We start from the raw sequence: 26,923 nt of genomic DNA on the forward strand, positions 1-26,923 counted from the left end.
TCTTTCTCTCAAGCCCCCACCCTGCCTCTTCCTGCCCAGTCCCGCCCCCTCCCCCGAGTGTGCCCCATCCCCACTCCTCCCCCTCCCACCTAGTGCCTCCCGCATGCTGTGGAACAGCTGATCACACTGGCCCCGAACCACACCCCATCCCCCTTTCCTGCCCACAAACGCACCCGCTGTGTTTGGGGACGGTTTGAAATGCCCCGAGACCTCAGGCAAGGCAGGCGAATGACTCCGAGAGCTTGGCTTTATTAGACGTTACCCAGCAGCACCTCGAGGCCCTGACTGAGACGGGGACCCTGGTGCCGCACGGAGCCCAGCTGAGATCAAGGCGCCCCATGACTCTGGGAGCGCCACCTTCACAGTGAGAGTCAAGCCATGCACCAAACGGCTCCCAGTAGAAATAGAAAATGGCAGGATAGTTATCCCCACGTTACAAGTGGGGAAACTGAGGTGGAGAGAGACTCGGCCCTTCCCACTCTAATGCACTAGATCCCACTCCCCTCCCACTGCTGGGGATAGAACCCAGGCGTCCTGGTCCCAGCCCCACATGGATGCTCTGAAGGGATGTTCCAAGTCCAGATTGTCATGTGGTGTGTGGAGCAGCCCATGGGGAGGTGATGTGGGCGGGGCTATTCTTCGGGGGAGTCAAGGGGAGTGGAGGCATCGCTCTGGGCCGGCTCGGCCATTTCACCCTCCATCCTCTGCTTGTACTGGCGCTTGAAGAAGCCGAACTGGAAGGAGACAGAGGGCAGAGACGGTGTGAGCCAGCCGGACAGAAGCAGATGGACTCATGCCTGGTGGGGGGATGGAGACTGGGAGCCCCAAAAGTAAATACCCTCTCCCCTCCCCCACCAACTGGGAGAGCCACAGGCCCCACCTCCAGGGTGATGGGCAGTGGGAGAGGGGTCCAAGCCCTGCCCCACTCACCTTGTAGAGGGCTGCGGTGATGAGAGCCAGCAGGATCAGGCCCCCCACGCTGCTGCCCACGATGACGGGCAGGTAGTTATAGACCTCGGAGCGCTCCACCACCGTCTGCACCTGGGGGAGAGGGGCTGTGAGATGGGGACCCAGGAGTCCTGGCACCATCACCCACCCCTGCTCTAACACACCAGACCCCGCTTCCTCCCTGAGCAGGGACAGGACCCAGGAGTCCTGGCTCCCAGCTCTAACCACTAGCCGATGCTCTCTCTATCCTGGGCGCAGTCACTCTGGTACCTGGCGCTGGACGAATCCCTCCTTCTGGGTGTATTTCTCCTCCTCGTATTCAATCCGGGCCTCGCTCACCAGACTCACTTTCTGCTGCTGAGTCTGGAACAGAGAAATGACACAAACCAGCCCAGAGCATCATCCCAGGGGGACCCAGAGCAATTTACAGGCGGTTCACACAGGGATCCCTTGCCCGGCACTGAGATGCAGCCATCTCTGGGGAGGGGAACAGGAGTTGTTCACACAGGGGGTAGGAGGATCCCTCATCTGGTGCCAAGAGGCAGCTCTCGTACCTGGGAGACCCACTGGAAGCTGACGTTCCCTTTGATCACGAACTCCAGCGGCTGCTGCATTTCCAGGGAGGCGATTCTGCACCGGATCTTCTTACAGGTGGCCACAGAGCAGTCCTGGGGGTGGAAGGATATCGCCGGGTGAGGCAGAGGACATGCAGGGGCTCAGCATGGCCATGAGGGTCTGGGTCTGTCTATAGCAGGGGTCCCTCCCCCAGCCCAGCTCCCCACTCGCTGTCTGTGTTAGTGAGGAGGGGAAGGGGCTGCTGGGATCTACACCAGCCTATACTCACCAGCAGGGGGCGCTCGCTCATCTGCTTCACAAAGTCCTTCAAACCAGGTGTTTCAGCCTCACTGGCGCACTGAGCCAGCTGGGGCTATGGAGGGAGAGAGACACGGTGTTAATGGGGGTGGGAAAGGGACACGGGGCCTTTCCCCTCTGGGGGACACCAGCTCTAATCCGGCCCTAGGACAGGGGACTGGCTGGCTGTGGGGAGGTGGGGGAACATGTGGCCTATCCCCCCTAGGCAGCCTGTCCCAGCAGGGGGTGCTGTAGGGCAGAGCAGGCGTCACTGGGCCCATCTCACACACACACAAGGGCAGGGAGAGGCAGGTACCTTGGAGGGGATGACCTCAGAGGCGTCCCACACCCGGACCCCGCTCAGCTCCACGGGGAACTGGAACGTGACCGAGATGGGGACGCTTCGCTGCCGCAGGTTCTTGACCTGAAAGAAACAGACTCTCCATAGGGCACTGCAGGAAGGGAACCCAGGAGCTCTGATCCCCAGCCCCCGCTCTAACCCTCAGACCCCACTGCCCTGCCAGAGCTGGGGATAGAACCCAGGAGTCCTGGCTCCCTGCTGCCAGCCTCACCCCTCCATGCCCTAATCCACTAGATCCCATTCAACCAGTTTTACAACCTCCCTCTTGCCCCATCACCCTCTGTGCCGCCGGCCTCACCTCGTACCGATGTGTCACTGGCACACTTGTTTCTGCCTCCTCGGTGGTGAAGTTGACGTACTTGGTTGACTCCTCGAGGCTGGGGAAGAACAAGGATGGAAAGAAGGAGAGAGGTGGGAGTGTGATAGATGGGGCTGGAGAGTGGGGGTGGGGTGTCATGTCCAGAAGGGGGCGCTGTGCTACAGGGAAGGGCTCAGTAGGGGGCGCTCTCCTGCAATCAGCGCTGGCACCTATGAACCTGTGCAGCACTAGGGGGTGCTGTTCTGCAGGGAACAGGGGGCCCAGTAGGTGGCGCTTCCCTCCCCCCCCCGTCTCCGCACTGACCTACCTGGTGAGGATGATGAAGATGCCGTACTTGACTGGCAGCTCCGCCCGGTGACTCATGCGCTCGGTGATGGGGCTGCCATTGTCACTGGGGGGAGGGGAGGGCAAAGGAGACGGATGTGAGGAGACGCAGGCAGGTAACTGTGCAGGGAGGCTGCACCACAGGACACTGCCCTGCCCTGCTCCGTGCACGGCTCCCTCCCACTGCCCCCCCACCCTGCCCCCCGGCCCTGCCCAGCCCCCTCACCTGCTGGCCTTGGCCGTGATCTGCAGCCTGTCCCCCAGGTCGGCCTCAGAGGAGACGTCGAAGGTGGCGACGAAAACGGCCTGGAAAACACACCGGGAGGGGGGGGAGGGGGAGTGAGAGTCAGGGCCTGGGGAATTGCCAGAGACTGCGGGGGCGGGGCAGACTCGGGGGAACTGTTGTATGAACTTAGATGGAATAAATGGGCCCAGAGAAGCAAAGGCGCCGTGGCAACACCCCATTCAGCATCCTTTTCTTACAGACACAGAAGAAATCAGCTCAGGCCTTTGCATTGTAACGTGTCCAGTAAGAGTTTTATCCTCGCCCGGGGTGAAAGTAAGTTAAAGGACTTACCGGTACCCCGGAGTCCTGAGCAGGACTGTGGTATCGACCGGAAAAGGCACGGCCTCAACCAGTAGAGGTGGGGCCTTTACATCAAGATTTAAATGCCCCAAGGCCTTTAAATCACCCCCAGAGCTACCAGCTGCAGAGGTGACCGGGAGCCCCAGGGCTCAGGGGCGATTTAAAGGGCCCAGGGCTCTGGCCACTGCTACCGCAGCAGAGCTCTGGGCCCTTTAAATCACCACCAGAGCCCTGCCGCTGCTACCCTGGGGCTCCAGCAGTGGGGCTCGGGAGGCGATTTAAAGGGTCCGGGGCTCCAGCCACTGCAGGGAGGCCCGGGCCCTTTAAATCGCCCGCCTGGGGAAGCCAGTCCAGTCTGGCAGGGCGTACCGGCTTACTTTCACCTCTGTCCTCGCCCCTCACCACTGCCCTGCGCCTGTCGCTGGAGAGAGCGTTTTATCCTCCCCCCGCGTCTGAGCGGCGCTGGACGCAAAAGCTGGCCTCTGGGGGAGGAGAGGAGGTTAGTGGTGGGGCTGGAGCCGGCCTGGGCGCTGTGGTTAAAGTCCAGCCCTGGTTCCCAGGGGACAAAACCAGGCAAAGGCCCAAAGCGGGGAGAGCAAAGAGCAGCACAGAGAGAAAATGCAGCTTCTGCTGCCGCTGCTGCCTCTCGCTGGCAGCCTCCCTGCTGGAGAGACCCCGGATCAGCTGGGCCGAGAGCTGGCGAGTGGTACCAGCCTCGGGCTGACGTGGGGGCTGGATTTAGCTGCCATCCTGGGCACAGGCTCACAGCAGCGAGCACAACACACAGGCTTGGCCGGCTCAGCCAGATGCTCCTTAGGCCTGGTCTACACTACGACTTTAGGTCAAATTTAGCAGCGTTACCTCGATTTAACCCTGGACCCGTCCACACGACAAAGCCCTTTTTTTCGACTTAAAGGGCTCTTTAAATCGATTTCTTTACTCCACCTCCGGCGAGGGGAGTAGCGCTGAAATCGGCCTTGTCAGGCTGAATTTGGGGTAGTGTGGACGCAATTCGAGTATTGGCCTCCGGGAGCTATCCCAGAGTGCTCCATTGTGACCGCTCTGGACAGCGCTCTCAACTCAGATGCACTGGCCAGGTAGACATGAATAGCCCCGCGAACTTTTGAATTTCATTTCCTGTTTGGCCAGCGTGGCGAGCTGATCAGCACTGGTGACCATGCAGAGCTCATGGAGAGTTCATCAGCATGATGTGCACATTGCCAGGGCACATTGCCTGGCCCGTACTTTGTGAGAAGTCTATGACCATGTCTATGTCCTCATCACTCTCGTCACCGCGCTGCCATCGCCTCCTTGCCTGTTTTTGTGCGAAACAATTGTCTGCCATTGCTCTGACGGAGGGAGGGGCGACTGACGACATAGCTTACAGGGAATTAAAATCAACAAAAGGGGTGGCTTTGCATCAAGGAGAAACACAAACAACTGTCACACAGAATGGCCCTCTCAGGGATTGAACTCAAAACCCTGGGTTTAGCAGGCCATTGATTTCACAAAACAAATCGGGTCAATTTCTTGTTTTGATCCACTCCATCTATCTTTTACATCTTAGGCTGGCAGCAGACAGTGCAGTACAACTGCTAGCCATCGTCATCTCCTGGGTGCTTGGCAGAAGATGGGAATGACCTGGCTGAGTCACTCCCATGTCTGCCCAGGTGCCCCTGACCGACCTCACCGAGGTCGGTTAAAAGAGCACCCAGGAATACGACGACGATGGCTACCAATCGTAATGCACCGTCTGCTGCCAAAAGGCAATGAGCTGCTGCTGTGTAGCAATGCAGGCCCACGTCTGCCAGCACCCAGGAGACTTACGGTGACGGTGAGCTGAGCGGGCTCCATGCTTGCCGTGGTTTGGCATCTGCTCAGGTAACGCAGGAAAAAAGGCGCAAAACGTTTGCTGCCGTTGCTTTCAGGGAGGGAGGGAGGGAGAGGGGGGCCTGACGACATGTACCCAGAACCACCCGCGACACTGTTTTTGCCCCATCAGCCATTGGGATCTCAACCCAGAATTCCAATGGATGGTGGACACTGCGGGAACTGTGGGATAGCTGCCCACAGCTACCCACAGTGCAACGCTCCAGAAGTCGACGCTAGCCTCGGTACTGTGGACGCAGTCTGCCGACTTAATGCACTTAGAGCATTTTGTGTGGGGACACACACAGTCAACTGTATAAAAACAATTTCTAAAAACCCAACTTCTATAAATTTGACCTAATTTCATAGTATAGACGTACCCTAAGACAGAGAGGAGCGGGAAGAGAAGAAATAAGTCTCCCGTCCCAGGTGGTGTCGAATCTTGTCCGGGGCAGGGGCATGAGGGTCCCTCTCCCTGGGCCTGGCCGGGTCAGGACACCTCTCAGGATCAGGACGATGAAGGCCCTGTGGTGTCGCGCTGGGTCCGAGGGGACGGGCGTGGGGGCAGCCACGACAATGACGCTGGCTCCTTCCCCTTTCCTTGTCTTTTACTGAGCCACGGTCGTGTACACCACCCCACCCCGAGTTGCTTCTTTTAAGGACTCCAAAGGGGGAGGGAACAGCCCCTCCCCTCGTTATTTTCTCCTCCAGTGAGGACTGATTTCCAGCCCCCCCAGGTCTGGCCCTTGGTTTGCAGCCCTGGCAGGGCCTGACCCCAGCCCCGGAGTGACCTCAGGGCTCTGTTTGCACTGACTCGCCGGGCTCCCCGGGCGCTTTCCCCAGCACATCCCTTGTCACGGGCTGGGCTGACCCCAGGGAACTGCCCCTCTCTGCTCCCAGCTGGGCTCACCCCAGGGGAGTTCACAGGCCAGGGCCCGTCCCTACCTCGGTCCCGCTCCAGAAGATGGGGTGGTTGATGTGGCAGGTGCTGTTCCTCTGAGTCTGCTCCTCGGAGCCCACGGCCGAGCTGCACCTAACGGCCACGGCCCTCCTGTTAGACTGAGCACAGGGGACCAGCCAGTGAGAGATGCAGCCCACAGCGTCCCCTGCTGAGTCCCCCGCCCGCTCCCTGCAGCACAGCACCTCCTGACAAGCCCCCGCTTACCCCCTGCAGCAAAGCACCCCCTGTTGAGCCCCTGCCTGCTTTCTACACAAGCTCTCACATCCATCCCCTGTGTCCTGCCCCGCATGTCTGCAGTGCCTGGGGGGATTGATGGTACCTGGAGCAGCAGGACTCGGCGGTAGGACAGCACGGCGGGGTAGAAGAACTGCACCATGGTGCTGTAGGAATTCTCCCCACGGTTCTGGACGGAGATGGTGGTGTTGAGTTCGGGGATGACCCCCACCACCAGGGTGCTCAAACTAAGGGGGAGAGAAAGGGGTGAGTTTCCTCAGGGCAGTGCCTTGACAGCTCTGTGAGCTTCTTATAATGGTTCCCACTCAGAAGCCATATGGAAATCTGGCATGATCTGAGGCCTGATGGAGTAGACGGGCTCCACCATGGAGTGTGGGGGAGGAGGCGGGGGGGGGGTGACTTACCCTGAGAAATTGAAGGAAATTTGTAGTTCATCAGTGCAGACTTTGTCACTGCCGCAGTCCTTCTCAAACGGGAGCTAGGGAGAGATCCGGAGGTGGGGGGAGGGGGGCAGGCAGGGTGGGTGAGAGGGAATTGGAGCAAAACTCAGTCAACATTGTCAATCACACTACAATCTCAATTGTCACCTTCACCACCAGTACAGTCTGAACTGACACCATCACCATGAACACACCCGCAATAACCTCCCCCAACACTGTCCCGGGCACCACTGCATTCTCAGCCTCAACCACCACCAGACCCAATACTGATTTGACAGTGTCACCAGCAATGTAGCTGCATCACCCTCTGCCAACACTATGAAGTGCACAACCAACTCTGTCATCACCACCACAACCAATAAAGTGTTAAGCAACACTGTTACCAGCATCATAACCACTACCATCACAGCCAACACTGTAACCAACACCATTACAATTTCATCAACCACCACTAAAAATGTAGTCTGAAACAACACTGTAACCAACAATGCACACACTGCAATCGCAACCGATGCTGTCAGCAACACCTCTATAGTCTCAACCACAATCACAATTAGTATCAACACAATCTGAACCAACATTGGCACAATAACTCACTCACTTTATCTAAGACTACACTTCTGCCAACATTACAGTCTAAACCACAACCACCTACCAGTACAGTCCTAACAGTGTAACTTACAACACAGCCATAACATCCTCAACCAACACTCACCAACACCACTACAATCTCCCCACCACCACAAATACATTCTGTACCAACATCAGCATCAACAACACAGCCACTACAACCCTGCCTCACACAGTCACCAAGCACAGTATAGTCTGAACCCAGCAATGTCAAACACAACAAAACCACTATAACCTCACCTCACACTGCCATCACAACCACTACAGTCTAGCTTAAACCAAGGTTACGAACACAATCACTACAACCTCAGCCAACAACCTCACCAAGATCACCACCATCTGAATCAGCAATGTCACCAACAACACAACCTCTAAAACCTCAAACACTCACCCACACCACAATCTCACTCATTAACACCAAGCATTGATACAGTCTGCACAGGCACTGTAACCAAAGGCACACACACTAAAACCTCTGCAGACAGTCACAAACTCCATTGCCTGGCCCCGGAGGCCTTACCGAGCCTACAGACACCAGTGCGGAGTCCTCACTCAGGATGGGTCTGAGGCGGCCGGCAGCAGCGATGGGCTCCCCCGTCAGGGTGTAGTTGAGGCGCAGGGTGATGGGGGTCAGTGTGTCCTCAGGGCAGAGCTGGGGAGACAGAGAGACACTTAGGGACCCATGAGCAAAGGTGAGATCTATAGAGAGGTTTGTTCTCTGGGTGATTTGGGAGCAAGGGGCAGGGTTGGAGGGGCAGACACAGCAGGAGGGGAAGGAGCTGGGAACCCCCACACTCACAGGTAACATTATCCGGTACGTCTCACATTTCTTCTCAATGCCGAACCGCAGCTCCGTGCTCAGGACGGGGCCGGTGGAGTCGAAGGCGGCTCGGATCTTCGTCCGCCCGGGGTCCAGGGCCAGGCTGTACTGGATGGTGCTGGAGATCCCATTGCCTACCACAGAGGAGAAATGAGGGTCAGATACATGAGAGAAGGATCATTAATGAGAGACAGGTCCTTTCCCCCGAGAGGGAGCTGGCTCCGATCAATCCCCAGGACAGGGGACTGGGTGGCTCAGGGGGGAGGGAAGCAGGGGGTGGGTTTGGTCTGACCTAGGCTGTCCTTGGTGCTCTTAGTGACGGTGAAGCAGACCTCTGCCCTGCTGGCCTCCGTGTTGAGCTGCTCCTGCCCCTGGCAGTTGAAGGCCGAGGTGGGGATGGTTGGGGGCTGGAAGCTGATGGAGACCCCGACTCTGAGCACTGGCCGGGACCTGCCATGGGGGGAACAGAACCATCACCCAGCTGCTCCCTGCAATGGGGCCAGACCCTATCGCACCCTCACTCCCTCCCCAGAGACTCCCACCCAGCCTGGATGTGCTCGCAGCACTCCAGGGAGACGGGTTATGGACACGCAGCTCTGCTTGAGGAGATGCTGGGGGCAGAGAAGGGAGCAGAAGAGCTGTTATTATGCCATTCTCCAGCAGGGGGCAGCAGTCACACACACACACACACACACACACACACACAGTCTGTGACTACCACATGGAGCAGTGAAACGACACAGAGTAACTCACCTCAGCAGCAGGACCTGCCCTTGTGCCCCCACTGCGATGTCTGGGAGTCCATCCCCCGTCAGGTCTGTCCCGCCACTGACGGCCTGGCCAAAGTACTGCAGCCTGCTGGAGAACAGTGACCCCTCTATGCGCTGTGGGGCAGAGAGAGCAGTAAGGGGCGGGGAAGGGGCGGCTGTACTGTATAATGGGCACTAGGGGGCAGCAGAGGGTGAGGGGTGGGGAAGGGGCGGCTGTGCTGTATAATGGGCACTAGGGGGCAGCAGAGGGTGAGGAAGGGGCGGCTGTGCTTTATAATGGGCACTAGGGGGCCGTGGGGCCCCATGATGTCTCTTTCAGGATCTGTGGTGATCCCTCCCCGCAGCAGCTAGGCTCACCTGTCTGTACTGGGGACTGAGGCCTCCCTTTTCCCCATGGAAGATGTACAAGGCCCCACAATTGTCGTTCTCCAGGGGGGCCCCAATGGCCACGTCCGTCTGTCCGTCCCCGCTGATGTCCCCGATTTCGGACATGCTGGCCCCAAAGCGCCCGAACGTCTTCCCTGTCTGCCCCTGCAGTGTCTTGCTGCAGATCTGCATCACCCCCTGCAGGCCCCATCCAAAGAAACACATGGGGAAAGGATCAGCACTGACAGCCAGCAGAGAGTGCCCCCTACTGACCCCCTTTTCCCTCTCTCTGCAGCACAGCGCCCCTTGGTGCTGCTCTGGGGTATTGGGGCAATCACTGACTGGCATGGAAAAGTGTCCCCTAATGATCCCTCCACCCTGCTCCCTGGAGCACCGCGCCTGCTACTGCCATGCTAATTGTCCCAGCATCGCAACCCCATGGCAGGTCAGGCAAAGAAGAACCCCAGGCAATCCATCTTCTCCCTGCTCCATCCTCTTTCTTACCGGCCAGTTAATGGGGCAGATATAGACCCGTCCTCCATTCAGAGGTGTATAGTACATGGGGGCTCCAATTAGAACCAGGTCCGTGTTCCCATCTCTGTCGAGGTCCACAGCACACAGTGTACCCCCGAAATACGAGCCAATCTGGAGGGGCAGATAAGTCACCCCCTCAATTTAGTCACTTCCTCCTCCTTCTCCCACTGGGACCCTTCTCACCCTATGGGACTAAGGATTCAGTCTCAATACTCATTCCATCCTTAGACTCACCCTCCTGCTGCACAGCAGGTGGCGCTATCGCTGTAAGTGTTCCTGAATGTATAGGCAGTTAGATCTTGGAGAGATGCTGAATGCTAGTTGTGGTGCAATTTTTTTTAGAGGTTGTGCTAGCACAAGTAAAGTTTATTTACTGACTGAGCCACTGTTATAAGTTCTCAGAGGTGTAGCCGTGTTAGTCTGTATCAGCAAAAAGAACGAGGAGTACTTGTGGCACCTTAGAGACTAACAAATTTATTTGGGCATAACCTTTCATGGGCTAAAACCCACTTCATCAGATGCATGCAGTGGAGAATACAGGAGGAAGATATATATACACAGAGAACATGAAAAAATGGGTGTTGCCATACCAGCTATAACAAGACTATTCAATTAAGGTGGGCTTTTATCAGCAGGAGAAAAAAAAACTTTTGTAGTGATAATCCTGGATGCCCATTTCCAACAGTTGACAAGAAGGTGTGAGTAACAGTAGGGGGAAAATTAGCACGGGAAAATAGTTTTTTCTTTGTGCAATGACCCATCCACTCCCAGTCTTTATTCAAGCCTAATTTAATGGTGTCCAGTTTGCAGATTAATTCCAATTCTGCAGTTTCTCTCTGGAGTCTGTGGAAGAGATGCTGAATGTCAGCTGCGGTGTAATTCTCTAAACCAGTCAAGTTTATCCCCTGCCTGAGGCTTTTTGACTGAATCGTTCCTGAAGGTGAAGCCAAACACAAATATTACACGATGTCAAAATCTTACAGGCTTCCTCCAGCCCCCTCTCTCTCTCTCTCTCTCTCTCTCTCTCTCTCTCACACACACACCCACACTCCATATTACCAGTAACGCTCCCCATACCTGCTCTCCTAACAGCTGCGATCTGGGTGTCCATTCCCCGCCCTTGGTATCTTGGCTGAACAGAACGACTTTGCCGGCGTGTTGATAGCGAGGGGCCCCGACCACGTAGCTACTCTGCCCATTGGCTGTGATGACCTGAGACGAATAACCTCAAAGGAAGAGAGGGACGTGGGGAGGTGAGATGGGAAACAGCCATACAACAGTGCTGCACAGAACTTTCCCAGAACTGAGATGCAGCCACCTCTGGGATGGGGCACGGAGGCTATTTAAATAGGTAAGGGAAGCTCTGTGGGTTTGTTCTTACCAAGGTAAGTATCATTCATGTCAGTGGAGGTTCTGGATACGTTGATGAAGCTCAGCTCCCCGCTGCTCCCGTACAGGTACATCCCACCGGACCAGTCATAGGCTCCCACCGCTCCCAGCACAGGCCCGTCCTAAACCAACATGCACGGCAAAGGGAACTGATTACAGGAAACAGACAGCGCAGATTGTATTTACTAGACGAGGCCAGAACCTGCAGCACAGCGCCCCCTAGCATCATGCTGGGACCCTGGGGTCGGTGCTGATGGCCAGGGGAGTGAGCACCCCCCTACTGGCCCCAGCTGCAGCATAGAGCCCCCCTAGTTCCCACCCTGAGTGGGAGGGGAGGGTGCCCCCTGCACTGCTCCCGCAGCGCTCTGGGCTAGTAAAGGGTTGTCTCCCCTGCAAGCACTAAGCCAACCAGCTCCTTCTTAGCTCGAAAGCGCTGTCAGGGCCCCAGCGCACAGCAGCGTGGGACACACACCAGGGCCAGGTGTCACTCACAGGGGACAGCAGGGAGCTGAATCCTTCCTGAGCCATCTCCAGCTGGAAGGAGCTGCCGTTCTGGGACTGGGTGCCTAGAAGGAGAGACAGACAGACATGGGAGAGACCATCATAGACGGTAAAGGCCCCGTGTCCCATTCCCTGAGCCAGCCCTTCTCCCCACCTCGAGGCTGGATTGGATCCAGCGCCCCCTAGAAAGAAGTCCCTGTATCCCATTCCTCAACCCCTTGAGCCAGCCAGTCCCCTGCCCAGGGGGGCGGAGGGGGGAGGGGTGGATGAGAAAGGCATCAGGGGCATTTATGGAGATAGATTAATGGCTACATGTTGGATGGGGAAAGAGAGAATATTTGGGGCCTAGTTGAGCTCTGGATTCCCCGTCCCATCTCGGCCTTGAAAACCCATTTCTAGAGCCCCAGGGCCAGTGCAGCCCCTCCCCCGGCCCTGGTACCTTCGATGGTGAAGATCTTCTCCTGCAGCTGGCTCTGGATGCCCTGGAGGGCGTCGAAATTGTCCACCTGGAAGACGTGCTCATTGGTGGGCTCAGAGGCGATCACATGGAGCTCCTTTTGGGCAGCAGTGCTGGAGAAGGCGTCGCCAACCTTAATGGAGTAGAGGGAGGTACAGGGGAGACCAGAGCATCAAGGTCAGTCACAGCCGAGAGACCTGGACCAACATCCACCCGCCCCGAGCCCTGCTGGGCCCTCGAGAGGCACTGCTCAGCCAGCGCCATGTGCCACTCTGGTGAGTGGGAACGGGGGTCGCTGGAGCAGCTTGGCACAGGTGTCACTGTAACGTGAGGAGAGGTGTCCTCATGCCTGGAGTTATGGAGCCTGCCTCATTTCAGCACCGAGTTGTGTCAGTGGTATCAGTGGTGGGGACAGGGATCTTCTTGCCATGGGGATTGTCAGTGCTCTGGGCCCTGCATGACTCAATCTCCAGGGCGTAGTGAGGGGTGAGTGCTGCACTGTCTCTGGGGGACGCCTCAGGGCCAGTGGTGAAGGGCTGGGACCACCGCACTAGTCTGGGTGGGTTGCGTGCAGTCAGTTCAGCGGTGGAGTCAGGCACCTTCCTGTCGCTGGGCCCGACAGAAGCATCAGACAAAGGTCAAATAAGATCCAATGGCTGGAAGTGGAATTTACACCCATTCGGTTGGGAAAGACGGTGTCTGGTTTAACCAAGAGGGGAATTAACCATTGGAGCAGCTCACCACAGGCCGTGGTGGATTCTCCATCTCTGACAATTTTTATCTCTAGATTGGCTGGTTTTCTAAGAGATCTGCTCTGGTTCCAGCAGGGATTATTTGGGGCAGTTCTCTGGCCCGTGCTACATGGGAGCTCAGACTAGATGATTGCAAAAGTCCCTTCTGGTCTGGGAATCTATGACTCAAAACCCAAGTTTTGCCTTGGCAAAGGGAAGGTGATGGGCGGGCCCCCTAGTACTCATGTGCTCTGTGCCCAGCGCTCTGTAGCATCTGTAAGGGCCTGTGTGTGCTCCTGGTGTGCTGGGGCATGGCTCAGAGGGCAGAGTTAAGGTTGTGAGAGTGTTTGCCTTAACTGTATTTCATGGATTTCAGAGGTCTAAGTGCAGCCGCTCTCCACGTTCGGGAAGGGCAGGAAGCAGCCCTGGGAAACCTTAACTCTCCACTAAAGAAGTTGATGGAATAACCCAGCTTCTATTCTCCACGCTCAGTGTAATTGTTCAGGAGACATGATTACATTTTCCTTTACTGTCTTTCATCGGCCGTCTGCTTAATCAGACCACACCTCTCATGCAAATTCAGAGCATTCATGTGGCTTTTAGAGCACTTTCAAATATGGCTCTTCAGCCAGAAATTTTGATCTCAGGGCAAAAAAATCCAAAGGGAGACACTGCAGAATGCCAGGAACATTAGCCAATAGTAAGGCTCAAACCCACAGGACCAATTCACGGTGAATGGCAACCTGCTGTCACCTGGAGCCACCCTCTTGCTTCAAAAGAGCCCTACATCTTGATGCTCATTTCAATCTCTTTGGCTCAGCAGTCTGGCATGTGCCATTCTAGGCATCCAGTGTCTAAGATTAATAATCTTTTGAATACGTCTTCCCCAGAGGGGCAGTGGGTGCCGTGCACTAGCGGAGATAAATGTCAAGTGACTGAGATCCGTTTGGGGAAGTTCAGAGCCACTTTTTGAGTTTCTGGTGTGTGCAAAAAAGAACTGGTGATTTTGCAGTTTTACTGCGGGGCTGTATGTCAGGAACCCCTTGTTCAAGTGACCCCAAATTTGGACCACTATTCCTAACCTGCGTCCCCATGAGATATTCCAAATTTCATGGCAATTGGAGTCAGCACGTGGACTGTAGGGCAGGCAGAAAACCCAACCTTTAACGAGAGAGCTCTGCTCAACCTGAACAACAGAGGAGCTCCATCTCTCCGATATTGTCACATGTTGACCCAGTTACAACCCAGGGTCAGGTCTTCTCCCTTATCTGATGGGAACCTGGACACGGGCTCAGATCCACGCTAGTTCTCCGCACATCTGCGGCTCACCCCGATGGCGTAGCGGATGATTCCAGCTCTCTCAGCCTCAGGTATGGCTTTTAAATAAGAAAGTGGGTCTCCTGTTTTCTCCCCATCTGTGATCACAATGAGAATCTTGGTGGCTTCATCCCGAGCGCCTCTCCCAGAGGTGAACAGCTCCTGCCTGGAAAAGTGGGGGTGGGGAAGGCATGGGAGGGTTATTGATACGTAATAATACCTAGTGCTCATCCACTGCTTTGGCATTGCAGATCACACAGTCCTGTACAAAGGAGGTCAGTGTCAGGGTCCCCACTTTACTGATGGGGAAACTGAGGCACGGGGCAGGGCTGTGGCTTGCTTAAAGTCACACAACAACAGAGGCTCAGAGCTGGCAATAGAACTCTTGTGTCCTGTCTCCAAGTCCCCCTTCCCCCTGCTTTAACCTACTAGTCCCCACTCCCCTCCCACAGCTGGGGATAGAACCCAAGAGTTCTGAGTCCCTGTCCCTTAGCTTCCATATCCTTGCAGCCCATTCCCTGTGGAGTCAGTACCGGGAGCAGGGCAACACCTACACCACTTTCCGGATGGCGGTGGCCGTGTGCGTCAGTCCCATGAGCTGCGCGACCGACTTGACAAGGTCATCGGGGTCACGACTCCTCCTGTACTGTGAGAAGTCGAAGTGCTCTGTAAATTCGTTCGAGTACTGCATGAGGGCGAACTGCAGGAGATGGGGGGAAGAGAGAAAAATAACTCTGGGGTGGAGGGTAAGAAAAGAGGGAATTAAACTCAGTTAATGGTTGGGGCAGGTGGTCAGGATGTAGCTGGTTCGGCAGGAATTTTTTCCTGGTTTTGGATGCAAAATCCATTGCTGCTCCCTGCAGCACAGCGCCGCCTAGTGCCACACTGGGGCATTGGGGTCAGCACTGACTGCAAGGGGAGAGCACCCCCTACTTAGCCCTCTGCCCCACGCCCTGAAGCACAGCGCCCCCTAGCGCTGTACTGGAGAATTAGAGTCAGAGCTGACTGCAAGGAGCAGGGTACGTAATCAGGGTTCAGCCTCTGCCCGTTACCTGCGTGTCGGTGCTGTGGAAACGCTTCATGATCTCAGAGAGAAACGTCTTCATCTTTGTAAAATCCTCTTCTTCGATGCTGCTCGAGCCGTCGATGAGGAGCGCTATGTCTGTGGCATGTCTGGGGCACTCTGAGAGGGACGGGAAAGAAATACGTCCAATTCAACTCTACCAACATGGAGAAAACTCAGTGGAAAGAGCTAGACCAGATCAAAGGATCCATCTAGCCCAGTTTCCCCCCACAATCGGTGGCCCCTTGGTGCTGTTCCCGGGGCTGCCTCATACCTGCCAGGGTGTCCGGGATGCGTTGGAGCTGACGGAGGCTCTGGTCGAGGAGGAAGCAGTAGCCCTTGATGTACATGTTCTCCCCGCAGGCCTGGTGCACCGTGGGGCCGCACGCCTGGGGCACGAGAGAGGGACGGGGTCAGTAGGTGCCCCCTGAGGAAAGCACTGGGGGTGAGGGGAGTCTGCTTCCCCCATGGATATGCAGGGAAAGCCCCCACCAGGGCAGGGATCCCTATGGGGCAAACAGGACCCCAGGACCCAGGACCTGCCTCCCAGAGAGAGAACAGTGGGACATCACCTAGTTACCATGCTCCCTGCTATACCAGTGCCCTGTCACTCTCCCCAGAGTGACATTGCCCAGTTACACCCATTCTTCACAATGTCATCACACAGTCGCTGTCCCCATGGCAATGTCACCCAGTTACCCCCATCCCTCACAACGTCACGTCTCAGTCACTATCTCCATGGCGATGTTCTCCTCCTCCCTGCAGTTTCAGTGCACCATTCTGGGTCTCACCATCCCTCAGACAAACATCACACCCTCACTGTAGTCACCGTTATGTAGTTACCATCTTATGCATAATGCCATGGCCCAGTCTTTCTAGTGGTTAGCACCCGCCTACACACGCATTGTCATTCATCCCTCACCATGGTGACAATGCCGTGTTCTGGTGATGGTGACATCATCCGATGACCACCCTCTACTTGCCATCAGCGCACAGAGATCTTGTAGGAAGCTCACCTGCTCCTGTAATATAAGCCCATCCCCCCATCCCAGTGTCACCCAGCCGTGAGCCTCCTGGTGAGAGCAGCACACAGGCACTCAAGTCCTGTGGTAACATTACCCACCTGGCGTGTGGTGGGTGCACAGTCGGTCAGGCCCTACGGTGTCATGGTGCAGACATTTCATCCCGCTCCCATTGCTGGGGGGGGGGGGAGGAGAATCCCGTGGAATTCTGGGGGATGGGGCAGAGACTCACCCAACCCCCTGGGTACAACCCACAGACCGAGCCACTTCCCCACCCCAAGGGGTGGTACCCACCAGAAGATTGGAGCCCCGGGCAGCCAGAGACAATCCGAGGGACATGTTCACGGCATCGGGGGGCCCTGAGAGGAGAAACACGCCAACACCAGGGTGAGAAACCTTGTCATTGGATATGTTTAGTCCTGCGTATCTCTGAGTCATTTCGCACCCCCTCTCCCTTGTGCACCCCCTGCACCCCTGCGGCGAAGTGATGGCAAATTGTTGCTTGGAAATTAGAATACAGGAGCCCTGATTCCCAGCCTCCCCTGCTCTAACCTGCTAGACCCTACGCCGCTCCCAGACCTGGGGATGGAACCCAGGCGTCCTAGCTCCCAGACCCCCTGTGCTAACCCATTGGACCCCACAGCACAGGGTGCCCCTACTCTGGATGGGGATCTCCTGGCAGCGTCTGGAGCCCGGGTCACACTTGTAGACTTTGCCGGTTTCATTCACGTTTCCTGTCTGCAGCGGGGCCCCGACGAGCAGCCTGTGGGGGAGAGAGCAGAGGGGGGCTTAGGGGACACCCCGTCACCCCTGGGTAGTGGGGCCCAGGCAGGGCAGCCCAGCCAGATGGGCCCCTCAGGGGTGGATATGAGGCATGTAACTATAGGGCTCTGAGCCCACGCTCGGCCCTTACCCCCTGGCGCTGGCACTCCCGAACTGCACCACGCTGTGCCCGAACCCCCTGGCTGCCTCCTGGAAGGTGACGGGTCCCTCCACGTCCACGCTGAATCCACGGCTCGGGGCCAGCACTGCAGGGGTCAAACGGCCACATGTTAGTTTTCCCCATTGAGAAGGGGCCACTGGTGGGGGCGGAGGGGCCAGCCCCTCCTGGGTGTGGGACTGATTCTGAACCCTCCGCTGTATCCCCACTCCTCTCCCAGAGCTGGGGACAGAACCCAGGCATCCTGAGAGCCCAGCTGCTTCCATTCCCCTTCCCGAAGGTTAGGCAATGAGCAGGTGTGCGCAGGGCCCCAGTTTTTCCCCACCTCACTGGCTGGCAACTCACCTGTGCCCAGGTAAACGAGCAGACGCAAGGGGTGCATCCTGGGAAGCTGGAGGTGGGTTGACTGCTGGGAGCGGTGTCCCGGGAGGTTTGCGGGCACTGCGGAGGAGGCAGCTGAGTGCAGAGGAAAGAGAATTGATATTGGTGCCTTGAGAAGGGAGAGAGAGACCCGCCCTGGGGAGGGGACAGGACTCACACACAAGTATCCAGAACACACACACACACAGAACACACAGAACACAACACAACACAACACAACTCTTGAACTTATCTCTGTCTTTTTACCCCTTGGTAGCCATTGTATAGCTTGGTGTATCAACAAAGAATAATTGAATTGAGCCAGTTGTACCTCAGCACTGGGTGGGGGATCCCTGTGCCCCACCCCAGAGGCAGCTGTATTTCAGTGCTGGCTGAAGGATCCCTGTATAAACAGCCCCTGTGCACACCCTAGAAACAGCTGCATCTCAGCACTGGGCAGGGGGTCCCTGTATAAATGCACAGCATAAAACGTGCTTTGTTGACAGGCATGAAGATATGAAAGAGCCGAATCCTCTTTCCATAAAACTCAGTCTGTGGTTTTACTACATCCCTTTCTCCCTTGCTGTGCTGATTTGGCTCTGCGGACAGTGGGGTGCATGAGACCCGGGCTGGGTTCCAGATTATAATAGGGGCAGTTATAAACCAGGATGACTCACTGAGTTCTGAACTCTCTGCATTCCCATGTCTATTTCTACATCTCTCTCTCTGGCCATCTCTGCACTAGACCTTTTGCCTTAAAATTCCCACCTGTGGCTACTACCTCTGGGGTGCGGCATGAGGTCTGTTTAATACAGGTATCCTTGCCTGGCACTGAGATGCAGCCGCCTCTGGGGTGGGGTGTGGGGGTTGTTCATACAGGGATTTACCATCCAGAACTGAGATCTCCAGCTGTTCCTAGGGATCCCTCGCCTGGTGCTGAGATGCAACCACCTCTGGGGTGGGGTACAGGGGCTGTTTATACAGGGATCCCATGCCTGGTACTGAGATGTAGCTACCTCTGAGGTGAGGCATGGGCAGGAGCGGACACTGGATCCAGTATAAACAGAGTTTATATCTGGTACCGCTTTTGTTACAGCCTCGATTTCTCTCCCCGTCGGTCTCTATCTCTCACCAGCTCTTGCTCGTTTCCTACAAACACCGGGGGCTGATCTCTATATTTAAACTTCCCTTTCCTCTGCCCTCGAGAAAGGCAGATCTGGTGCATGCATGAGGGTATTTCCAAACCCTGGATGCCGCACTTCCACAGCATTGCGGTTGTGGTCATGGCACTTCCCTTCCCCTTTGTGCTCTCCGACCAAAGCTGTTTGTGATGATAGAAGAAAACGTAAGCAGCTGCCCGTCTCAGACAAAGGGCAGCTGAGCGGGATATGCAAAGGGCTCTGCAAAGTGCAGATGAGCTAGAGAAAATGAGTGACATTGGTGAGGCCTCATCTGGAGTACTGTGTTCAGTTTTGGGTCCCACACTACAAGAAGGATGTGGAAAAATTGGAGAGTCCAGTGGAGGGCAACAAAAATGATTAGGGGGCTGGAGCACATGACTTATGAGGAGAGGCTGAGGGAACTGGGATTGTTTAGTCTGCAGAAGAGAAGAATGAGGTGGGATTTGATAGCTGCTTTCAACTACCTGAAAGGAGGTTCCAAAGAGGACGGATCTAGACTGTTCTCAGTGGTACCAGATGACAGAACAAGGAGAAATGGTCTCAAGTTGCAGTGGGGGAGGTCTAGGTTGGATATTAGGAAAAACTTTTTAACTAGGAGGGTGGTGAAGCATTGGAATGGGTTACGTAGGGAGGTGGTGGAATCTCCTTCCTTAGAGGTTTTTAAAGTCAGGCTTGACAAAGCCCTGGCTGGGATGATTTAGCTGGGGATTGGTCCTGCTTTGAGCAGGGTCTTGGAGTAGATACCTCCTGAGGTCCTTTACAACCCTGATATTCTATGATTCTATGAAAGGTCAGAGGGTTACGAGACTGAGTAGAGCTGTGTGTTAGCCGAGCTCCAGCAATTGATGACTAGAGCGGAGAGTTTTGCAAATCTCATGAAAGCTGCATCTGTGGCCCCATGATCATCGTGTCTGAACAGCTCACAATGTCTCCCATAGTTACCCTCACAGCCCCACTGACTAAAATTATGCTGTCATTGAAAAAAAGATCTATGCCATTGTCTGGGCTGTCAAGCAACTTAAACTGTTGTTGTCAGTAGCTACCGGTGTGGTGCTCTGCTCTTGCTCGATGATGATAACAGTCGGCTGCGTGCGTGTTCCCTCTGTGCAGGTAGCTGACACAGCAAATCCTGAGAGAGCCCCCAAAGACCACAGACTCTAGTGAGGTACGAAGGAACCCGTCAGGTTTATTGTCAAACAAAGCGCAGTAATTGTTTCCTATATACTCTACAGGACGTACTACGAATATGTGCGCCCGGCAATGGACACAGCTCAGTCAGTGGCGGGACTTCCCACTGCCCCCTAGGCTGGACAAAGATACGCACTCAGGGACCTACTTTTATACAGTTACAGGGCAGATTACTCATCCCTCCTGACGTACTGAGGTACAGCCCCTTGGCTCATTAGGTGCTGTCTCCCCTTGGATCATCTTGTTCCAGACAAACAGATCTATCCATTGTGCTGTCCTGTCTTTAAGATGCACCTGCCTGTTCCTTGTTATGTCTGTGGAGTGTCCTGATGTCATCTGGGCACAAGTTCCTCTTCTTGCTACTTCTGTGAGTGAGGCCTGCCTCTGGCTCACAGCCCAGCTTTTGCTTAGCAATGCCTGGAAGTACTTTGGTTCAAGCTTCAGGCTTCAGGCCTCAGACTAGGCCTCTGACGCAAGAGTTTATGTTTCAGGGCCTCATCTTACTACAACTGTATTTGTGTAACAAAAAAAAAAAATCACTTTATTAAGGGATCTTGACCATCTGGCAGATAAAGACTTTGAACTAGGGAGATTGGTCTGAGAAGTCTTCTGAGCTGGCCCTTGGGAGAGTGGATTCCCTTTAATGAGCCATTAGCATGTCTGGCTACTCTGGTTGTGGGTGTTCCCAACCTCACAATATATTTCAGTGACACAGGCATAGTCAAAACTTCATAACTTCCCATACAATAATAGCACATATCATCCAACAGGATATTCATATTCAACAATGATAAAATGATACCTCACAAGGAATCCTTTGTAGGAAACAAATCCTAATTATATGACAGTGGTGAATGGGCGGGTGGGTGCTGCTCTGAGGTACAAAGTGTCCCAGGATCTCACTAAATTGGGTGACTAGGCAATAAAGTGGCAGATGAAATTCAATGTAGACAAGTGCAAAGTAATGCACAATGGAAAACATAATCCCAACTGTGCATACAAAATGATGGGATCTAAATTAGCTGTCACCAAAGATCTTGATGTCATCATGGAAAATTTTCTGAAAACATCCACTCAGTGTGAAGTGGCAGTCAAAAAAGCAAACAGAATGTTAGGAACCATTCAGAAAGAGAGAGATAATAAGAAAGAAAATATCATAATATCATTATATAAATACATGGTACACCGGCACCTTGAACACTGCATACAGTTCTGGTCACCCCATTTCAAAAAAGACTCTGTTAGAATTGGAAAAGGTATAGAGAAGGGTAACAAAAACTATTAGGGGAATGAAACAGCTTCCATTTGAGGAGAGTTTTAAAAGACTGGGACTGTTCAGCTTAGAAAAGAAACAACGAAGGGGGGATATGATAGAGGTCTATAAAATCATGAATGGTGTAGAGAAAGCAAAAGGGGAAGTGTTATTTACTCCTTCACATAACACAAGAACCAGGGGTCAGCTGATGCAATGAATAAGCAGCAGGTTTAAAACAAACATAAGGAAGTTTTTCTTCACACGACACACAGTCAACCTGTGGAACTCCTTGCGAGGGGATGTTGTGAAGGCCAAAAGTATAACTGGGTTCAGAAAAGAATTAAATAAGTTCATGCACTGGAAAAGGGCAAATGTAGTGCCAGTCTATACAAAAGGGAAGCAAGGACAACCCTGGGAATTACAGACCAGTCAGCTTAACTTCAGTACCCAGAAAGAGAATGGAGCAAATAATTAAACAATCAATTTGCAGACATCTAGAAGATAATAAGGTGATAAGTAACAGTCAGCATGGATTTGTCAAGAACAAATCATGTCAAACCAACCTAAGAGCTTTCTTTGACAGGGTAACAAGCCCTGTGGATGGGGGGAAGCAGTAGATGTGGTATATCTTGACTTTAGTAAGACTTTTGATATTGTCTCGCATGTCCGTCTCATAAACAAACTAGGGAAATACAGCCTAGATGGAACAACTATAAGGTGGGTGCAAAACTGGTTGGAAAACCGTTCCCATTCTTCCACTGTACTCTGTGCGGATTTAGGCCTCAGACGGAGTATTGTGTCCACTTCAGGACACCACATTTCAGAAAAGATGTGGACAAATTGGCGAGAGTCCAGAGAAGAGGAACAAAAATGATTAAAGGTCTAGAGCAGGGGCTCTCAAACTGGGGGTCGGGACTCCTCAGGGGGTCACGAGGTTATTACATGGGGGGTTGTGAGCTGCCAGTCTCTGGCCCTCAAGCAGGACGGAACAGTCAATAGTCTGGGAGCCCTGGCCCTCCAGCAAGGCAGGGAACCAAAATGTCTAAGGTCTCTGGCCCTCAGGCAAGGCAGAGCAGTAATCAGTCTAGGAGCTTTGACATCCTGGCTCTGCCCGATAGTCAGAAAAACGCAGGCCTCTTGGCTTAAGGTTGAGAGGTGGCCACCCAGTGGTGGGGTTCCCAGCAGGGGGATAGGGGGACCTGGGCCTACCCTACTCCATCGGGTCCCAGCCCAGGGCACTAACCGTGGTGGAGTGTTCTGCTACTGGGTCAGCAGGGAATCCAGCCACAATATGCTGACCTGGATTCAGGCAGCAATGCAGCCGGACTACAGTCAGCTGTCCCTGGGCTACTTCCTCCCCTCCCCTCAGGGTGTGACTGGATCCCGGGGTCATCCTCCGTCTCACTGGGATATACGGCCAATGGTAGTCCCAGCAGCTCCTCAGTGGCTGGCAGCTCAGGCGAGTCCTCGATGCAACACAAGTCCTCCTCAGTGGGGGAGACGTATCTGTCTCCCTCAGGAGCTCCAGCCCAAATGAGCTGCAGGGCCCGACTTTTGTACTTCTTGTCCCGCCCCCATGCTTCCGGCAGGGTGGGTGTGGTCTTCCTGGCTCTGCCCACTAGGGAGCAGATGGTGGTTCCTCCTTGTCAATCTTAGAGGGAGGCCGTGTCCCCTTGCTATACGATGATTCTATGCAGGATAAGTCCATCGATGGCTGTTAGCCAAGATGGTCATAGATGCTACCCCATGCTCTGAGTGTCCCTAAGCCTCTAACTGCCTGATGCTGGGACTGGATGACTAGGGATGGATCACTTGATAATTGCCCTGTTCTGTTCATTCCCTATGAAGAATCTGGCATCGGCCACTGTTGGAAGCCAGGACACTGGGCTAGATGCACCATGGGTCTGACCCAGTATGGCCGTTCTTCTGTTCTTACATTGTTTAGTCCATGTTAAAAAAAAATGTGTACAGCTGTTTTGCTGAAAAGCGCTAGCGCCCCACGCTTTGGAGCAGGGGTTTGCAAAATGGAAGGTGAGGTGGCCCTTGTATCTTTTGCCATTTCCATGAAAATCCACCTACATTCGGCCCAATTATGAGCATCGACTGTATTTATGTCTGTTCAGTCTCTGTGCTGCCCATCCGTAGTTCTAATCTGTCTGCGGTCTCTCTCCCAGCCACTCTAGCCGCATGTGGACCAACGGACTGGAATTCCCGAGACCTGCTTTCTATTTCAGGTTCCTGCTGCATCACCTTGGGCAAATCGCGTCCCCGCTCCGTGCCTCAGTTTCCCCTCTCTCTGTCTTGTGCCAGGCAATGTTTCTCACTAGGTGTGGGTGCAGCACCCAGCACAGGGGGGACGCCAGACCTTATAGTCAGATGAACGGGAAGAATCTTGGTTGATCAACACTAAATGCTCGGCCAGCTGAGCTGAATTTTCCACACACTCCTGGGGAGCGGGGCTGAGGACCCTCAAACACCCAAGACACTCAAGTCTCTCCAAGCTGAGCTAAATTGCGTGCCTACCTGGAGGACCCAGGAATGGGAGTGTGGGAGCCTCCTGCTTGCTGAGCTAACGGAAAAGCTCCTTTCAGCCTCTCTCAGGGAACCGCAGCCACTAGAGGGCGACACTGTGGAAAACGGATGGACGGGGCACAGGCCTCGAGGGGAGTGACATGGATCCAAGCGGGGAGCCCCAGCTCATTCTGGTTAGAGCCACAGTCACTCGGTCAGTGGGCTCGGTGTGGAGAGAGGGGAACACCGGGCTCCAGCCAGCCGGGAGCTGCTGGGGTGCCTCTTCCCAGCCTGGAACTGGCTGCTCCCCACCCCAATCTCTGTTGTTCTCCTTGCTCCCCCTCCTATCCCTCCCCCCAAATCACAGGAAGGGGTCTCTGGCCTGAGCTCTGCTGAAGGTCTCGCTGGATGGACTGTGTGACCCCTTCTGGCCTCAGCCGTCTATGAAATGTATTTTATTTATTTTAGCCACCTGGGGGAAAGAAAGTCTCTGTCCACATCAAAGGGTCGGCTTTTTACACAAACATAAGGTCGCTCTTGTTAAAAGCTAGGATCTGTACCCCCCAAATTACCAGCTTTAAACACCAAACACGCAGAGATTTGTTTTCATTGAAAAAAGTAATCATGAAGGTGGCACATTTTGCATATGCCAGTAGGTTGCCCGGGGAATGAATCTCTCTGTGTGTGCCCAGCTCAGGCAATGCCAAGGAGAGCTGCCCCCAGTCACACCCACCCAATCCATTGCCAATCAGCCTCCCCTGACCTGGAGTCTGCCTTGGTGTGTCCCCAGGGCGGGGGCAGCCTGGGCAGCCCCCCAACATCCGCCCAGCCTACACTTGGCACCCTGCCAATGTGCCCCTCCGGCCCTGTGGGGAGACAGCACAACGGTTTCTGTGCTGAGCACTGGGGCGCAGGCTCGCTGCGGAAGGAGCCGGCTCTGGGGACTGAGGACTGAACAAGGGACTGAGGAGAGGCCCGGTGGGGAGTTGTTCAGTGCGGGCTGCTGGACGCAGGAGGCTCCCTGAACTGGGACAAAAGAGGGGTCAGAGGGCTCTGTGCTCTGGGCTGATCACGGGGTTTCTATGCTGTGCTCCAGACATCTAAGAACCCTGCTGCTTTTGCAGGGCTGGCTGAGAGTCACTGCGGATGCTGAAGCTGGGGGTCAGGGCATTGCTCCGTTTGGGGGTACAGGTCTCTCCCCGGTGTCCAACTCAGGCAGACTCGCTGCAGGGAGCTCACGGAGTGTAGCAGGGGTGCTGAAGGCTCCACGGTTCAGCCCCAGGAGGTGGTGAAGCCAAGTGGCTGACCCCAGTGAGAGAGCGGGACCCGACGGGGGCTGACACGCGAAGGGCTCCTCCCAGGGACTGTTCCAGAGCCGTGTGAGAGCACCGGGCCTGTGGATCTGTGACACCACAGGCGCCAGCTTCCTCCGGGCCCCAGGGGTGCTCAACCTCCCGCTCCGCCCCAGGCCCTGACCCCTTTCCCCCAAGTCCCTGCCCTATGCCCACCCTAGCCCCCCACCCCAGCCCTTCTCGCACCTCTACTCTACCTCTTCCCACTCCTGCCCCACCCCATGCCCCACACCCGCCCCAGCCCTTCTCCCACCCCTACCCGACCTCTTCCCCGCCTCTTCCCACTCCTGCCCCACCCCTGCCGTACACCCATCCCAGCCCTTCTCCCAAGCCCCCACCCTGCCTCTTCCTGCCCAGTTCCTCCCCTCCCCCGAGCGTGCCCCATCCCCACTCCTCCCCCTCCCACCTAGTGCCTCCTGCATGCCGCGGAACAGCTGATGGCCGCGGGCGAGAGGCGCTGGGAGGGAGGGGGAGGAGTTGATCCGTGGGGCCACCAGCGGACAGGAGGTGCTGGGGGGAAGGGAGGGAGCTGGCTGCCGGTGGGCGCTAAGCTCATTTTCTTCCGTGGAGCACCCACGGAGTCGGTGCCTATGCGTGACACCTTTGTTTTGACGAGGCTGTTTGATGCCACTGGTTTCAGACACAGGGCCCAGTCCCTGAAGGAAAGAATGGCAGGGCATGATGGATAAACGGGAATCGTGAGTAGGAGCAGAGAGGTTATTGTACCTCTGCATTTGGCCTTGGGGTAACCCTTGCTGGAATCCCGTGTGACAGACTCAAGGAGCTCAATGTATTTAGTTTAACAAAGAACAAGTTAAGGGGAGACTTAATCCATAGGGAACAGAAATTTCATAACAGGGGCTCTTCAGTCTAGCAGAGAAAGTTCTAACAAGAGCCAGTGGCTGGAAGTTGAAGCTAGACCAATTCCGACTGGAAATAACTGGAGTGCTACAGGGCTGGTTTTGTTCAACATCTTCATTAATGATGTGGATGATGGGATGGATTCCACCCGCAGCAAGTTCATGGATGACACTAAGCTGTGGGGAGAGGTAGATACGCTGGAGGGTAGGGATAGGGTCCAGAGTGACCTAGACAAATTATTGGGCCAAAAGAAATCTGATGAGGTTCAACAAGGACAAGTGCAGAGTCCTGCACTTAGGACGGAAGAATCCCATGCACCACTACAGGCTGGGGACCGACTGGCAAAGCATCAGTTCTGCTGAAAAGGACCTGGGGATTACAGTGGATGAGAAGCTGGATATGAGTCAGCAGTGTGCCCTCGTTTCCAAGAAGGCTAACAGCATATTAGGCTGTATTAGTCGGAGCAGATCGAGGGAAGTGATTATTCCCCTCCATTCAGCACTGGTGAAGACACATCTGGAGTACTGTGTCCAGTTTTGGGCCCCCGACTACAGAAAGGATGTGGACAAATTGGAGATAGTCCAGCGGAGAGCAACGAAAATGATCAGGGGGCTGGAGGACATGATTTATGAGGAGAGACTGAGGGAACTGGGATTATTTAGTCTGCAGAAGAGAAGAATGAGGGGGATTTGATAGCTGCTTTCAACTACCTGAAAGGGGGTTCCAAAGAGGATGGATCTAGACTATTCTCAGTGGTGGCAGATGACAGAACAAGGAGTAA

At 54.9% G+C, this 26,923-nt stretch overlaps 1 protein-coding gene across 1 annotated transcript; it reads right to left on the reverse strand.

The window, feature by feature from the left end:
• Nucleotides 1-234: 234 nt before the first annotated feature.
• LOC123368286 (integrin alpha-D-like) lies at nt 235-18,142 on the reverse strand. The gene is made up of 31 exons (XM_045012946.1): nt 18,126-18,142; nt 17,780-17,890; nt 17,408-17,522; nt 17,154-17,257; nt 16,789-16,853; nt 15,747-15,861; nt 15,462-15,592; nt 14,964-15,109; nt 14,422-14,575; nt 12,344-12,494; nt 11,896-11,969; nt 11,396-11,525; nt 11,092-11,240; nt 9,985-10,125; nt 9,472-9,678; nt 9,098-9,228; nt 8,637-8,794; nt 8,324-8,478; nt 8,045-8,176; nt 6,859-6,932; nt 6,540-6,681; nt 6,205-6,318; nt 3,031-3,110; nt 2,788-2,871; nt 2,460-2,538; nt 2,117-2,224; nt 1,793-1,876; nt 1,503-1,616; nt 1,219-1,311; nt 931-1,041; nt 235-734 (listed from the first exon to the last, which is right to left on the reverse strand). The coding sequence occupies exons 2-31, from the start codon at nt 17,814-17,816 to the stop codon at nt 633-635; spliced, it is 3,480 nt and encodes a 1,159-aa protein (XP_044868881.1). The 5' UTR covers nt 17,817-17,890; nt 18,126-18,142; the 3' UTR covers nt 235-632.
• Between the last annotated feature and the right edge of the window lie 8,781 nt (nt 18,143-26,923).

This window comes from Mauremys mutica, chromosome 4 (genome assembly GCF_020497125.1).
Source record: "Mauremys mutica isolate MM-2020 ecotype Southern chromosome 4, ASM2049712v1, whole genome shotgun sequence".
In the NCBI taxonomy this organism is placed as follows: Eukaryota; Metazoa; Chordata; order Testudines; family Geoemydidae; genus Mauremys; species Mauremys mutica.